This window comes from Pseudoliparis swirei, chromosome 5, assembly GCF_029220125.1.
Source record: "Pseudoliparis swirei isolate HS2019 ecotype Mariana Trench chromosome 5, NWPU_hadal_v1, whole genome shotgun sequence".
Classification (NCBI taxonomy): domain Eukaryota; kingdom Metazoa; phylum Chordata; class Actinopteri; order Perciformes; family Liparidae; genus Pseudoliparis; species Pseudoliparis swirei.
Genome location: NC_079392.1, coordinates 19,719,066 through 19,734,855, shown reverse-complemented (window position 1 = coordinate 19,734,855; position 15,790 = coordinate 19,719,066). Strand labels below are relative to the sequence as shown.

The window sequence follows — 15,790 nt, the reverse complement described above, 5'->3', positions numbered from 1 at the left end:
GTGTGCAGTGGGCTGCCCCACATATGGAACATTTCAGATGCGTGAGCCTCAGCAGGAGCCAGAGAGCAGACCAGAGTTTGACTGGTGGAGAAGTGAACAGCTGAGGCCATAAAACAAACATTCCAAATAGGAAGAATACAAAAGAAATCACCACATTTCTTATTTGAGGATATTTTTTGGGGGCAGCAGAGGCATTACATTTGCTTCTAATTTTAGTTGATTCCTGTAAATAAATAAACAAGAGATACTAAAATCTCTAACTAGTCCCAGATGCAATCTTGGGTTTTTGTCAAGCTGTCCTTGAATCTATTTTCTGACGTAAAGCGTTTTAAGTTTCTGCACTGATTACGCAAACACAACTTTTATGATATATACCTACATAGGAATTAAACTGGCTTCATTTCACGAGCATTAAAATAACATAAATCGCCTCACACACTTTCCACGGTGATATATCTCACAAGACCGTCACACTGACAGACATGATCTCTGTATGGCACTTTATGGAAATACATGCCACTCACTTTCCTTTTTCTCACTTCTTTACGTCTTTTGGATTTCTTCCCGCGGTATAAGATGTGAACTCTTATGAGGTTCTTTTTGTGTGATTTATTTGAACCCACGCGCCTGACACTTCGAACGCACATATTTCTCTCCTTGCTCCGAGGACGATCTCACAGCGGTGACATTGAGATGTAAAACAAGGCATTTAAAATAACGTCTGAACTCTGTCCTCTGGCACAATAAGGATATGTATATGAGGAGAGAGCCAGAGTCCTCGACAGACGCCGGCGGAGAGCCTTTCTACAAGACTGTATGAGATTTGTTGTCAGGTGGCTCCTGCTGGGTCAGTGTTTGTGCTTCAGTGGACTGTTTTTGTACGAGCGAGGCTGAGGGCAGCGTAATACACGGGGCCACGAGCGAGGAGCAGGCAGGCTGCAGCTTTTCAAGACAGACAACGTGAGTCAGCTATCCGACTTCATCAAATAGGGCTTGACAATAAACCCCCTGAATACAAGGGCTCCACTGGTTTTTATTTTTTTATATATATATATTTCCCAAGGCGGCTTGCCAGAGTTGCTGACGGCCTCATACCGTCCAATTTCTCTCTCCTTGGCGCTCATATGTCATTCCATCCTGTGCACTTTGACTCGTATGGCATCCCTATGTGACAACTGGTCTCATGTATAGTGTGTTACCAGCGGAACCCCGCTGTGCAAGTCTATACCGCTCCGTGGGTAGGTTTTCCACAATCAATCGTCCTTCTTTGCACACGAGTGATAACTACAGAAACAGTGGCTTTAAAGTGTGGAACATCCCTGTGGGTATAGAGATCAATCTGTAAATCATGCCAAAAGCATAACCTTAATCTGACCAACAGAATTTACTAAAGAGTAGTATTATAACGTTAAGGGCATGCCAGGGGTGGAAGATGTATTCAGATACAAGGAAAAGTAGCAATACACCACGAACAAAGTACTCCCGTACAAGTATCAGGAGTTAACATTTGAGTTTGAGAACATAAAGCACTTTAAGTATCAAATATAAAAGGGCCAATTTCTTTTTTTTCATTAATGATATAATTGTATCATTACATAATATAATGTAAGCAATAGTTTATTGTTGTAGTTTTTTAAGCTGGAGCAAGTTCTTACTATTTTATACATAATTTTTATTAATTTGCTTTGTATGTAAAATCAAAAATGTAAAGAGTGCTACGCTGTTAAATAATTTTTGTGTAGAAAAAGCAGAATACTTGTTTCTGAATTGTAGTATTTGAGTTAATGTACTAAATGGCAAGATGAAGGCAAATACTAATATTGCATCTGGAATCTAAATATTTGATATGTATTCAAATAATTGATTTTAGACAATGTCTAAAATATATTCGTCAGTGTTTGATATATCAATAAAGCCTATATTGCGTACTATCCCTTCAACATCACCGCAATAAGTACATTATTAAATCAAGAGCCAGAGGGTAGGTTTGTGCTGCTGGCAAACCGTCATCAGATTTATGTGAATAAAGTTGAGAAGATGGTTGCCCTATGCTAATTGTTTATAATTGGATTGACAGAATATTAACAAATTTCCAAATCAAATACATTTTACATGGCAAAAGCGTGTTTTACATTTTATATAAAACACACACACACACACACAACCATACTTAATCTGGAAAACACATTTGCAGCATAATGTATTTGACAGAGTAAATTACAATAGACCGAATAATAACCTCTTTGTAAGAAGGATCAGATCTGCAGTTTGTCAGTCATGTCAAATCAGGAAAGACTTTGTTATTGTGAATGTTGTTAAAAGGTTAATTTGCAAAGTTCACATTTTTTCAATGTGAATTAGGTGTCTATTGTGAGTTTAGTGTGGTTTCCTGACTCGCATTTATTTTTTTAATCTGTTCCCCATTTATCATCACTGGTCATGTTTCTAATTCTCTTTTGTTCAGGTGTCACTGTCTTAGGAGATGTGAACATTAATGTCTCGTAGATATTGATGCTGAAAGGTTACTGTTGTTTTTTTCTTTTTTTAACTACACACTCGGCAAGTGTGTTTTTCTCCATGGCGGACGATTTTCCTCCGAAGGTAAGGGATGCAGAGGATTTTATTTAAGCACCGGAAGAATGGATGCCTGCAGTGACAACCAGACACAATTAAATGGTTGACATTGGTCCAAATCTGGTTGCTCAAGGCAACTAGGCAACATTACCTGCTGAGCCCTGACAATTACTTTGCAAGGGCCCTGTAACTCTGGCAGATATCTCTTTTTGTGATAATGTGTTTGATAGGGCACAGATATGTCTTCAGTCTTACCTTTGTGACATGATCTTGTAGGCATCTGGAAGATAGCAGTTGACGTTCTCCATCTGGAAAGGGTCGGCGTCGCAGATCTTGTCATCTGTTCGGCCATAGTTGGCACTTTCAATCATTATGACATCACTTCCGGGACACCGCAGATCGATGGGGTAACCCTCGCAAGACAGCTCTCTCCGTACTAAACCAAATGGCAGGGCAGCTCGGCTGAACCCTGAGGAAGAAGAGAGAGAGAGAGAGAGAGAGATAAGAGCTCTATTAGAACAAATGGAAAAAGGGATGGGTAGTTGGGGTGAAACAGACGAAGATGGCATTAGATGCAGAAGACACAGGATATCAGAGCTGGATGTGCTGGATATACATTAAAAGCAGCATTTGGTGCATTTGAATTCCTTTTCAATCAAAAAAGCTGCAACTGTTTGGCAAGGTGCTGATATGTGGTGGGGAACCTTGGATTGGACTACGAGTCTGACATACATCAAAATATTGAGTGAACATTTCAGATCTCAACCGCACCAGTGAGCTAATAGTTTTAGTATGTCATCCCCATGCCTGACTGGTCCCGGAGAAAATCTATAATTGTCATTAAAGTCTATTTAGTCGGCTAAAATGTCCGGAGAATTGTAACCCCTTACGATCGTCTATGTACAGTGAGCTCGCTAATACGACACTAATGATCAAAACAAATCCCATTAATGATCCATTTTAATTAATACCATTAGAATAAAATATACATTTGTTGGGGGGGGGCATTTTAAAAGTTTTCTTTTTTGTCTTTTAATCAGTTTTCAGTCAAATGTTCTTGACATAGTATTGTTCTGTGTTTCATTCGAGTACGGGAACACACAGCCACCACACAGTCTACCACTGGAGACTTGTGGTTTACTTGCAAAGCTCTTTTTTTCTACCTAAAATTAACAAAGTACGACAAGCATTTGTACAACATGGGTGTAATTGAATCCACTTTGCAGTGCTGACATTTGAAGGGCGGGCTATCGACACACTGGGGAAAAAAAGTTGTGTGTGTCAGTGAGGGTGTGGGGGTAGGACACATGGTAAATAAATCATTATTGTGGTTTTCTTCTCCGCAATCAAGATCAAAGGCAAAAGTCACACTGAAACTAAAAATGAACTATACATACACGAAAGCAATCCGAACATGGGATATATTTGGCCGGAGCGGCTTTCGAAGGTGGTGACATGTCAAGTATGAGAGGAGAGCAGCAGAGAGCTTAAAAAGATTGCCAGCTGCCCCTCCGTGGACTTTGACTGAACCACTGGCAGCACCGAATAATAACTACAGCCTCCTTCCATGCAGTGCAGACTCCGCCACCTCTCAGCCTTTTAAATAATGGTCTGTTGCTACCTGCAACTTTGCAACTTGGTTGATGACTGTGTTGTTAGTGCTTTCAAAGCCTCTATTTTAGTTTTAGTTCACAGGATAAATAAGAAGGAAAAAAAAGAGCTGTTACTACTTATCATGCACTTATTTGTTTGGCACCTGGAAACGTGGGACCGATCCATATGTACAATTGTTTATAATTATAAAGCACTTTTTCTTTTCATTATGTAAGATATTCTTTCTTTCGCAACAGTTTTCTTTGCTAAAATAGGTGGGTTAATTTTACCCTTTTGGATGCTTATCAATTAGCCACCTATAAAATGATCTCCTGATAAAATGCAATGCTATAATGACATCAGATTATTATTCTATACTGGGTCCCTTTCCAGGAAATACTACTTTGGTTTTCTACAACAGGAAGATCAATGTCCGTTTTTATTGTCCGATCCTCCGTTTATGCACTAATCAGGTGATATTCTTTCTTTTTCCTCGGGTAAGCAAAGGATATACTCTATCTGCATGGAGGAGGGCAGCTTACCTATCTGACCTTTGTAAGGTCAGATAGGTAAGCTTTGCAAGATTTGTTTGGGAGCATACAATCATCAGGGAAGGATCGTCTACGTGCTCTGTTTGACAGCAAACGTTCCCATTTGACCAATAGGCATGGAAAAGTAAAGGCGTTCAGATATGATGCGTTTCAGACATATTTCATTTCTGCAGCCCCTTTTCTCTCTGGAGTCAAAAATAAACGCTTAAGGTGATAAACAATTTATCAGAGATGTTGGCTTGAGAAAAAAAGCCCAAGCGGGGAAAAATGAAAACACTGCATGTTAGGAACAGGATTGCCAGCCAATCTTGAGGTCATGTCAATGCACTTCAGCAAAGCTCCATCAAAAGTCAGCAATACACTGTGTAGCAACTATAAGAACTAATGTAAAAACACCTGTCAATGCCACATTACAATTTACACAATTTCTATACACAAAACATGATTATTTTGTGTGCATATATATATATATTTATATATACATACATACATTCATATACATACATTAATAATCAACTGAATCCTAGTTTGTCTTACTTCAGAGGTCAAAAAGACTTCACATGGATCAATTTGGCAGCAGTTATATATGGCTGGGATGCATTACATTGCTCTGGCCTATTTTGTGGCTGGAAGGGAACTGGTTCTTTGGCCATGTGCAAGACCTCTGAGTTTGTTGCCCAAATCCGCAGCCAGAACCACTGATGCGCTGTGTCTCAGGAACACTGTTATAACACTTAAATCTGCAGAGCCTTCATAGTCTCAGTTTCTGGTTTTATTATTTAGAACTGATGTAGACTCTCTGCTTAAGTAGGAAAACTGGGACTTGAGCAGTGAGGAGATACATCTATGCTCAAGAGTACTGTAGGACTCCTACTGAAATGCACTAGGAACTTCGCAACCATGCTGATAACAGGCTACATTTTCGTGTTCAAATCTTTGGAAATAAAACAAAATTGCCACCCTCTAAGTACACTTTATTTGCCAGCTGGGTTTGTGCATCGTGGACCAAAAGCATGCTCGTAAACAACCTCCAAAAGCCTCTCTCCATTGATTAGGCCCCAGGCTGAACTACTTTTCACTCTGGTGTCAGATGGTATTTTTGGTACATGGGGGGATGAGTGACACAGACAAATCTATACAGGGACACCCAGTCCAGCAAACAATAGAGGCAAACAATAAAGTCTACAATGAGTCTACAATGAGTCTACAATTAAATCAGCAATACTTAGATGTTTTCTCTAATGCTTGGGTTAATTACTTAATTACATTTTAGAGATTCCACAGAAAATATCTTGTTCATGTTCCGTTGATCTTGAAAAATAGATCTTCAACTACAATATGCAAATATCTGATGAAAACGGCTCTTATATAATTATGTTGTCAAGTTATAACTTCAAGTTATTTTATATTGTACAGTATAATGTAGGGTTTATGTGACTGTCAGTTTTCATACAGATAGTATGAAGAGACCAAAACAATATTGATCATGTTCTAGCACGACAATGAATTGCAATTATGACAGAAGAATATGATCATACTGGATCTAATATAAGCAAAATGTAATGCTTACTATCTCACTTTGTCACCAAAATGACTCAACGAAATGTATATGAGAATGATTTACTTTCCATAAGGTAACAGTAAACTATATTTTCCTTCGCACTCCTCTGAATAAGTCTTCTAAAGTCACAACTAGAACTATTTGAACCATTTATTGTAGCACTTGTGTATTAGAGGCTTCTTTTTTGTTTTACTTCTGAGATTCCAGCTATTCGATAAAGGCTTGTTTGAGCAAACAAAATGGCACCACTCCTCGTGCACACCACTGGTAAATGGGTGCAAAAACAGAACCACATAACTGCAACTGACAATCTCTTTTTAGATTCACAGGGAAACTCAGCACCCTCCTCTACGCAGGTAGCACACACTTCAGATAACTCCTCGAAATACGAGATGTTATTCAGGGCTCCAGACTAACTTTTTTTACTAGGAGCACAGTGGCCCCTAACTTAAAATTTTAGGGGCGCAAGCAGAAAATTTAGGGGCGCACACAGGGTTTTTCCTGGGTCAAAATGGGTCTTCGGTGCACCGTCTATTCGTACAGGTCGAGCAGGCCACAGGTGGTCAGGGTGGGCAGACACACCTCCAAATCCCTCACCCTGAACACAGGATCCCCCCAGGGTTTGCCCCTCAGCCCCTACTGTACTCCTGTACACACATGACTGTGTGGCCAGGTTCAGCTCAACACCATCATCAAGTATGACACAGTGGTGGTGGGCCTGATCTCCGACAACATTTAGAAGGCCTACCTGGAGGAAGTTGCTGATCTGTCACTGATTGTGGACTTTAGGAGTAACAAAACAGAGACGTACTCACCACTGGGGATTAACGGGACTACTGTGGAGAGGGTGAGTATAATACCTGGGAGTCCACATCACCGAGGATCTGACATGGTCAACAAACACAGACACTCTGGTGAGAAAGGCAAGGCAGCGCTCTACCACCTCAGGCAGCTGAACTCTGAGTTGTAGAGAGCGTCCTGACAGGAAGCATCACAGCCTGGTTTGGCAACTGCAACCCAGGACAGGGAAGCAGCAGAGAGTAGTAGTAGTGGCTTGGCGCAGCGCATTATTGGAACCCCCCACCCCTGCAGGACTTACACAGGGAGGGTGCAGAAACAGAGCGGCAGGATCATGAAGGATCCTCACACCACCCAAAAGACTGTTTTTTTGCTGCTGGGTCAGGCAGGGGCGCCCGTAGTCACGCTGCAAGAACAGAGAGACTGAGACGGAGTTTCTTTCCTCAGGCCATCAGGATTGTGAACTCCGACCTCACCAGGACCCCCACATAGACCCACACAACTGCCCCTCTTAGGCACACACACACACACACACGTAAATATTGTGTTGTTTTTATTTGTAAATAGTGTGTACTTGTTATTGCACATTCCTGCTGAGCATTGCCACTTTCATTTCACTGCACACCCTGTGTGTGTATGTGACAAATAAAACATCTTGAATCTTGAATCTTGAATCTTGAATTGAGTGAGTGATCAGCAGCTGGCCGCTCTGTCCATTCACGCACCTCACTGTTGTGTATTGATCAGACCCCCCCCCCCCCCCGTCAACAATTCTCGGCTCGCGTGACAGAGCGATGCGCGCGCCGACATCGAAGTTCTGCCGTGATGCGCGCACACGGGTGAGCACACTCTCACCACCCCCCACCCATTGATTGAATGCATTCATAGAAAGCAGTTTCTTTTAGGAAACGGAATCAAAAATAAATATTACTATGAAGCACGTTCTCTTTTCAATACCATCTAGGGTTTGATGATGTTATGATTAGAGATGCACCGATCAGGTTTTTGGTGCCGATCACCGATCACTGAAATCAGTATCTGCCGATCACCGATAATACCGATCACCGAGTCGATTGAAGCATTCTATTTATTGTGTAGCATTATTGCCTAGGACTATGAGGAAATACATATATAAAGCAACTCAAACATTAAAGAAATTACAGATTTCTTTAAACATTTAGGACTTTTACTTTGAAAAATGTCCTAATTGATACATTAAAATTGTTTGATTGCTTTTGTAGGGGATTTCAGATATGTATGGAACACATCTGCATTATTCATTTCCTGGAACTCTTGGGGAAATCTATATACAGGACTTTTCTTAACATACAAAAGTCTGACTAATTTTTATAAACTCTTCCTTGGTCCAGTAAAAATGTTTTAATGTTAGCATAATTTAAGCTAAATCTCAGAAATGATCTATAAAGATACATCAGTTCATTGTTTACTTTTATATGTTCGTGTATGATTTGTCGACATCTTATTTTGATAAACGGATGTTGTTTCACGTGGTTCTTTCCGCTAACTTTGCAAAACCGGATGTTGTCACTTAGATCCTTCCGCTAACTTTATCAAAATCCTCGCGCGCTCCCGATCGAATGCGTTTACCGTGAGCGACAGTGTATAGGGGCTCAGACATGTGAGAGTCGGCTGAGTTGACCCAAAGATTCAACTCGGGGGACGGGGACGCCGCTCGGTGGTGAGGATCCCCTCGTGGACCTCTCACTCTGCGGTCCTCGCCCTCGTTGTGTCTCCGCTGCGGTGCGCCTCTTTTCACACATTAGCCCTCCCCCCCGCTCTCACACACAGGCCAGCCTTCTTCTTCTTCGGTTTTCGTCTCCTTTCTTCTTCTTCTGGAGTTAATGTCGGTTAGCAAACCAGTCATTCAGGCATTACCGCTAACTATAGTGGGCTGAAGTGTAGAACAAGTTTGTCAGCAACAAAAATATTTCATAACAAAAAAAAGAAATCTGCTAATTTACTGGTCGCGCATGCGCGAGTTGATGAAAAATTTACTCGCACTGTGTCTAATTTTAGGCGCAAAATGCGACCATTTGGTCGCAGTCTGGAGCCCTGTTATTGTACAAGCTTTGATGTCCTTTCACTCTGTGAAAGTGCATCCAATGACAAGGGCTGGAAAGAGAGGTGCTTATCAATCGAACACAAATAAATGAGGAGTTTTACATTCTATGCACTAATTAAAACGCCAGGGAGCAAAGGATCAAGGCTACGTCAATTAAATACTCTGTGGAAAACTCAACCTTGTGACCATGGCAACATGGTGCAGCAGAGACATTACTGGTCAGATCCTTATCATGCTGACACTAATCAGGCATTCTGATCACCCATGCCACCCACCATCACTACAACCACCACTAGAAAAGCATTCAAATTCCTCTCCAGCTATGTATCAGCATTAGGCCGAAATGACATGTTCAGAAATAAAACTGGCATAATTAACAACCAACATGTTGGACTTAGAATTAAAGCCAGTTTTGGTGTTGTCCACTAGAAAACAGCTGTTTGGTTTCATTAAAGTACATGATCACTCAACCTTTTGACAAGTGCTCATTGTACACGCGGTTATCACATGCTAGTAATTGACTGATTGGTGCACAAGGCCTCTATTTCCATGGGTTATAGCACTTTATTACACCAATGAGGCCTCTATTTAAAGATTACCAGACTGGCATTTACTACCATGTATAACCTTTGCAATAAGATTAGGCCGATACAAAGTCTGCAGCTGGAGAACTGCAAGAAACTCCCATCCATAAAGTGGACCCATTATGCTACGCTCTCTGGTGCTCTAATGTTTGAATTCATTTTTTTCCACACAGATGAGCCAAATCAATTAGAAAGTGACCATCTGGTAGAATATGAGTGTCACTGAAGCAGAGGTAATGAACAAAATGTCTTCCTATTGCACACAAACGAGGATTCATTAGGACCTTCATCAGCCAAAGAGAGACCTTATCCCATGTAGTCTCATGAAACTGGACATTACCAGGATCAAACCATACTACATACTACAGACATTAACAACATGTAGATTATACACCAGGGTTTTTCCTGCATAGAGAAAATTTGGGCGCGCGCCTAAGCCGTTTTCCCGAACGCCTAAATGTGTTCATCACGTGCATGTCAGCGAATATGTTCTCAATAGTATGTTTCAAGTAGGCTACAGCCGAACCCTCGTTCTGTTTTGATTAATAGTAATCGAGTTGATAAGCGTGTCTTCTTGTCTGATCAATACGCAACTGTGAGGTGCGCGAATGGACAGAGCGGCCAGCTGCTGATCACTCACTCAACAGCCCGACGTGCACGAATACACCTGGACTATTATCAATAGGGATGCACCGATCTGATCGGCGCCGATCCATATCGGCCGATATTCCCATTGTCGGTTTTGATCGGCGTTCTCAAACGGCCGATCAAACTTGGCCGATCAGATGACGTAAAATCTGCGAGAACTACTATCAGAGACGTTTCAATAGCGGCGCATCGCAACGGAGACGATGCGCCCGGCGAGGGCCGGCAGAGGTCAACGAGGGGATCCTCACGCACCGAGCGGCGTCCCCGTCCCCCGAGTTGAATCACTGGGTCAACTCAGCCGACTCTCACATGTCTGAGCCTCTATAGACTGATGTTGACGGTAAACGCATTCTATTGGGAGCGCGCGATGGTTTTGATAAAGTTAGCGGAAGGATTTATGTGACAACATCCGGTTTTGCAAAGTTAGCGGAAAGAACCACTTGAAACAACATCCGTTTTTCAAAATAAGATGTCGACAAATCATAGACTAACATATACAAGTAAACAATGAACTGATTTTGTATCTTTAGAGATCGTTTCTGAGATTTAGCTTAAATTATGCTAACATTAAAAAAAATGTACTGTACCAAGGAAGAGTTTATAAAAATAAGTCAGACTTTTGTATGTTTAAAAAAGTCCTGTATATAGATTTCCCCAAAAGTTCCATACATATCTGAAATCCCCTATAATAGCAAATCAAATAATTGTAATGTTTCAATTAGGACATTTTTCAAAGTAAAAGTCCTAAATGTTTAAAGAAATCGGTAATTTCTTTAATGTTTGAGGTGCTTTATATATGTATTTCCTCATATTCCTAGGCAATAATGCTACACAATAAATAGAATGCTTCAATCAACACCGTGATCGGTTTTATCGGATCGGCAGATACTGATTTCAGTGATCGGTGATCGGCACCCAAAAACCTGATCGGTGCATCTCTAATTGTCAATCTATTAGCCTATCTATTTTAGCAAAATGATTTTCTCAAGCATTGCCTCCATTATTTCTGGAAAAAAGAAAAAAAACATAGATGTCTGCTAATTACGGTGACATGGTCATACAGACCGTGCGCAAGCAGCGCGCCAACACATTTTTTGGGGAGCACCGAAGACCCATTTTGACCCAGGAAAAACCCTGTACACAGCTAACATCCAGCATCTGAGACTGGTGTACGTTTAATCAGGGCAAACTTCAGAATTTCTTAGTGATATAAAAGTATTCCACTATTGCATAGCGCTGATTATGCAACATTAATGACAGAGGAACTATTCTGCTTTTCATCAGGACTCTCTTGCCTCCAGGAAATGGTTTTTATATTAAAATGACCCTTTGTAACTTGAGTTAAACATGCTTCCAGAGTTAGACCAGGGGCAAAGCAGAGGCTGATCAAAAGGCCTATTCAGCCATCATTGTGGCCAGTGCACAAAGGAGGCCTCTAGATTATTGTTGATGTGAAACCAGATAATTCTTCTGTCGAGAGCCCAATAAGAAATGTGACGGGGACGCTCCCAATGCTTGTCGTCCACCGTTAACGCGGCCCTTTGATTCTCCTCGCTGTTCTGATGAGAGCTAAACAGCTGCTTGTAAATGAGCTCGCATGTCTGCTCTGCACGCCATTATTTTGCACTCCTGAGCCGACAAGGTCGCTTGCTGGGGGGATTTGGGGTGAAAAAAAAGTGTGGCCTCGAGCATTCGCTTGGAGCCACAGGAAACGCAGCTTGAGTCTAGCTGCCACCCCATCCTTTACCTCCTCCTCTCTATGGCACAAGCAAAGGAAATCTGTGAAGGAAAAGAGACCTTTAAGTCAAGACTCTTCCAACAGTGCTGATTCTATAATCCAGAGATATCCTTTACAACAGCATGTATTCTTAAGAAGTCAGGTCCACACAGAGGAGGAGAAGAAAGACAATATTGCATATATCCTTCAAACAGCAGGCTATGGCGTAGGCTGCTGACTTTATGTGGCCTTTCTGAAAGATAATTACAATACTGGTTTGACAGATATTGTTTTGTTGTTTCTAAACATTAACTTTACCTTAAAACTATGTTTCTATTTATGTATTTTTCACTTTTTCTGTTTAAAGCTGATGTCATTCCTTGGGCATGGCTAACAATAGACGACAGTTAGTTATGTCGAGATTCTGTTCTACTCTGTAATTCAGCGCATTACATCTGTAGATTATAAAACTCTTTGACAACTGATGTTGAAATTATGACTTATGTGCCACTGATTTGCTCATATTTATATCAGAGATGATCAGTGAAGCCAAAGTTATTCTTGGGGGGGGGGGGGGGGCGAACGACACATTGATTTCCCTAATCTTATTTCATCGAGTTAAGCACAATGCCAAAATAAATGAAGAATTTAGACCAAATCAATGGAGATCTTGGCTAAAAAAAGAATTTAAAGAAAAATGTGTCATATAAATTATTTTTGTTACCAGAAAAAAGAAGATCCCATTTCACATTATGGAGCGTCAAAATATGTGGAATACTAGTTAATGTAAACCTACTTTCACATAGAGATAGGAATAGTGAAAGATATAGAGAGGAGAAGAAGAGGCGAAGAGCAGCAGGAGAATGAGCATTTCAACCTCATTTGTATTCTCCACCATCCAATTCACTCCAGTTCATTTACATCTCCACTACTTCCATAGCAACAGCAGGGGGGCTATCAGGAGCATCTTTGATATAGCTACATGACTCTGAAAAAGATTTAGTCATTTCTCTCTGAATAGACGCCTTGAAAAAAAGACCACGTATTTTTTCCTCCCCTTTTGGGTGTTAAAGTGGGCTTCTTTCAGTAGAAATGTACCCTGTCAGAGACCCTTTTTGCATTAACTCCATTCCTCATCCTCAACCAGCGCGTGTAGACACAGAAATCTGTACAGGAAATGCCATCACTGCACAGAAAAGAAATGTGATCCTGTAGCTTCGAACTTAATGATTTTATTGCGTGAAAAAACAAAACACAGACAACAGCAAAGACGGCAAGCCAAGAACGATTTATGTTTTTTTCCGGCCTCAACCGAAATAATTTGAAGAAATATATGGCATCAAGTGTTGCCGCCAGACAAAATGATAATGCACTGCGCCAGCAGGAAAACACAGCCTCATCAAATTCCATGTACACTTGTATGTAAATCAACCTTAAAGGCCTAATTAAGCTCTATGGGGCTCATCAAGTTCATAAATCCCCTTTTTTTCATAATGCATTATTGACTTCACATCATCTGCACATGTCGGCTGACTGCACTCGCACAAGCACACAATGTCATCTCATTGTCTAATATCGGATAGCCCTGGGGCCAGGCGCCGTGTGTGTTTGTTTGAGAGAGAAAAGGGAGGTTTTTTTAGGTCACACAAAAACCAAGGACATCTTCTAGTGATGAAATGGCTGAGATGACCATCACATAGTCCATTTTGTCCTTAACAAGTTGCCTCTGGTAGATTTAAAGACTTAAATTACAATACATTTTAAGTAGTGCTGTGAAAAATAACGTGTTAACTCAGTTAATTAAATTACAGGATTAATTAGTTAAATTTTTTTAACGCATTTAACGCATGCGCAGAATGAGCTTCCAATCCGTCTGTTGTTGGTCGTCTCGAACCAGCAGCATGTCATTCTGTCTCTACGTGTCGCGTTAACACGACTCCGATCTCCGTCTCGCGCGCCGCAGAGCTCGGATGCCGGCGTGTGCGCGCACATCGGGACGAAAAAAAGTCACTTGCACCCCCCCGTCAACAACTCTTCTCGGAGCTCTTGCCTGTTTTGAGAGGCCTGTAAATGTATATATGTGATTAATCATGATTAATCCACAGAAACCTGTGATTAACCTAATTAAAAATTGTAATCGTTTCACAGCCCTAATTTTAAGATGAGCAAGGATCGGTCGAGGCTTTCCGCCAATTTTATTGTGAAAGTGTAAAGGTAAATTTGGTTGAATTAAAAACAATCTTGAAGAAAAACTCCTTCAAACACTAAGTTAAGAAACTAAATGGAATGGAATCTTACAGTTGAAATTGAAATTTAGCTGCTTAGTCCCTACTTACGAGTCACAGGGTCTTTAAGCGGCAGTCAGCTCTTTGGACCTCATTACTCAGATATCAGTGCTCACATTTTAGAAGACATCAAATGATACAGAGTTTAACCGTGATAAGAATCATCTTCTTACAAAGACCTTATAACATGAATGTGCTATGTGTTGGTCAACTTTTCCTCTGGTTTATATTACTTCCACGGTTTACATTACAAATTATTTAAAAAATGTAGTCTGACACATTGGGTAACCCAGACTTCCTTCTTTGCTCCAATGAAGCGCTTGATGCACCTCGATTCAATAAGGAAGCATTTCCCAACGGGTCACCAGCGGCAGTACACACAAATGAGACGGGTCCATCTGCTTGGTTTGCATTCCCAAAGTGTACTTGCTCAAGCAGACCCCAGCAGAGGTTCCTCTTCCCGAGACTTATGTTTATGCATTTGTGCCACATTATTCAGCTCATGCTCAAACTGACCCCCACCTGGCATTTAGGTTCCCTGACCAACCTCGCAGTCGTGCCCCGATGATACAACTGCTGCTCCAAATGTTTTCTTTATGCAGCTCTCTTTCAGACACTACCGTCTTGCTAGCTTCTAGGTCAGGTGGATTGATATGTGACCCAACGCTACTGTACTCAGATACACGAGCCTCCTCAGCGTTTGTCTCCTCACTAAACTCACTCATGGTTATGATCATATTCTGCACACCTATGGAGCATTTATCTGACAAATGCCACAGAAAAATAAAGTATACTATTTATTTGTATTTAATTGTACGATATATATATATATATATAGATATATATATATATAATTGTTTTAAATTATTTGATCAAGGGACGATCAGCCCTAAATTTCCTGCTGTTCAAGGATTCCATCTCATAATACTTGGAGACAAAGCTGGCCAAGCACACATTTTATTTTACTCTTGTTTCAATTTCTGCTATTCATTATAATCCAGAGGCTGAATATTATCTTGATGACCTTCCATCTCATATGCTTTTTTCCCCTTCAGTGAACTGATTGTTATAACATTCAAAAGAAAGTTCTCCGCAACATTTCTTTATAAGAAACCTTCAGATTTGGATTAACCTCATTTGAATCACTTCCATAGACTAAGCCTGCTTCACTCCTCCATCTGTTTCCAGCCCTCACATGTCACGGCATGAGCACTTCGAAGGTCTCATTTAAGAAGTTATCAGATGTTTCGCATACTTATCGGTCTTAATTATTGGTCGTTGACTATTTAAAATTAATGTGTGTGTGTTTGTGTGTGTGTGTGTGTGTGTGTGTGTGTGGTGGAGATTAGGGTACATAGCAACTATTGAGCAAGAGGAAATTCTCCAGTTGGGCTGA

General features: G+C 40.9%; 1 protein-coding gene across 10 annotated transcripts in view; it reads right to left on the bottom strand.

Moving 5' to 3' along the window:
- The window catches only part of adgrl2a (adhesion G protein-coupled receptor L2a), a 133,335-nt gene that overhangs the window by 85,941 nt on the left and 31,604 nt on the right, over positions 1–15,790 (bottom strand). For all 10 annotated transcript variants that reach the window (XM_056413898.1, XM_056413906.1, XM_056413907.1 and 7 more), the window contains exon 3: positions 2,830–3,043. In XM_056413898.1, coding sequence (XP_056269873.1) covers positions 2,830–3,043 — 214 coding nt within the window. The remainder of the gene's footprint in view (positions 1–2,829; positions 3,044–15,790) is intronic.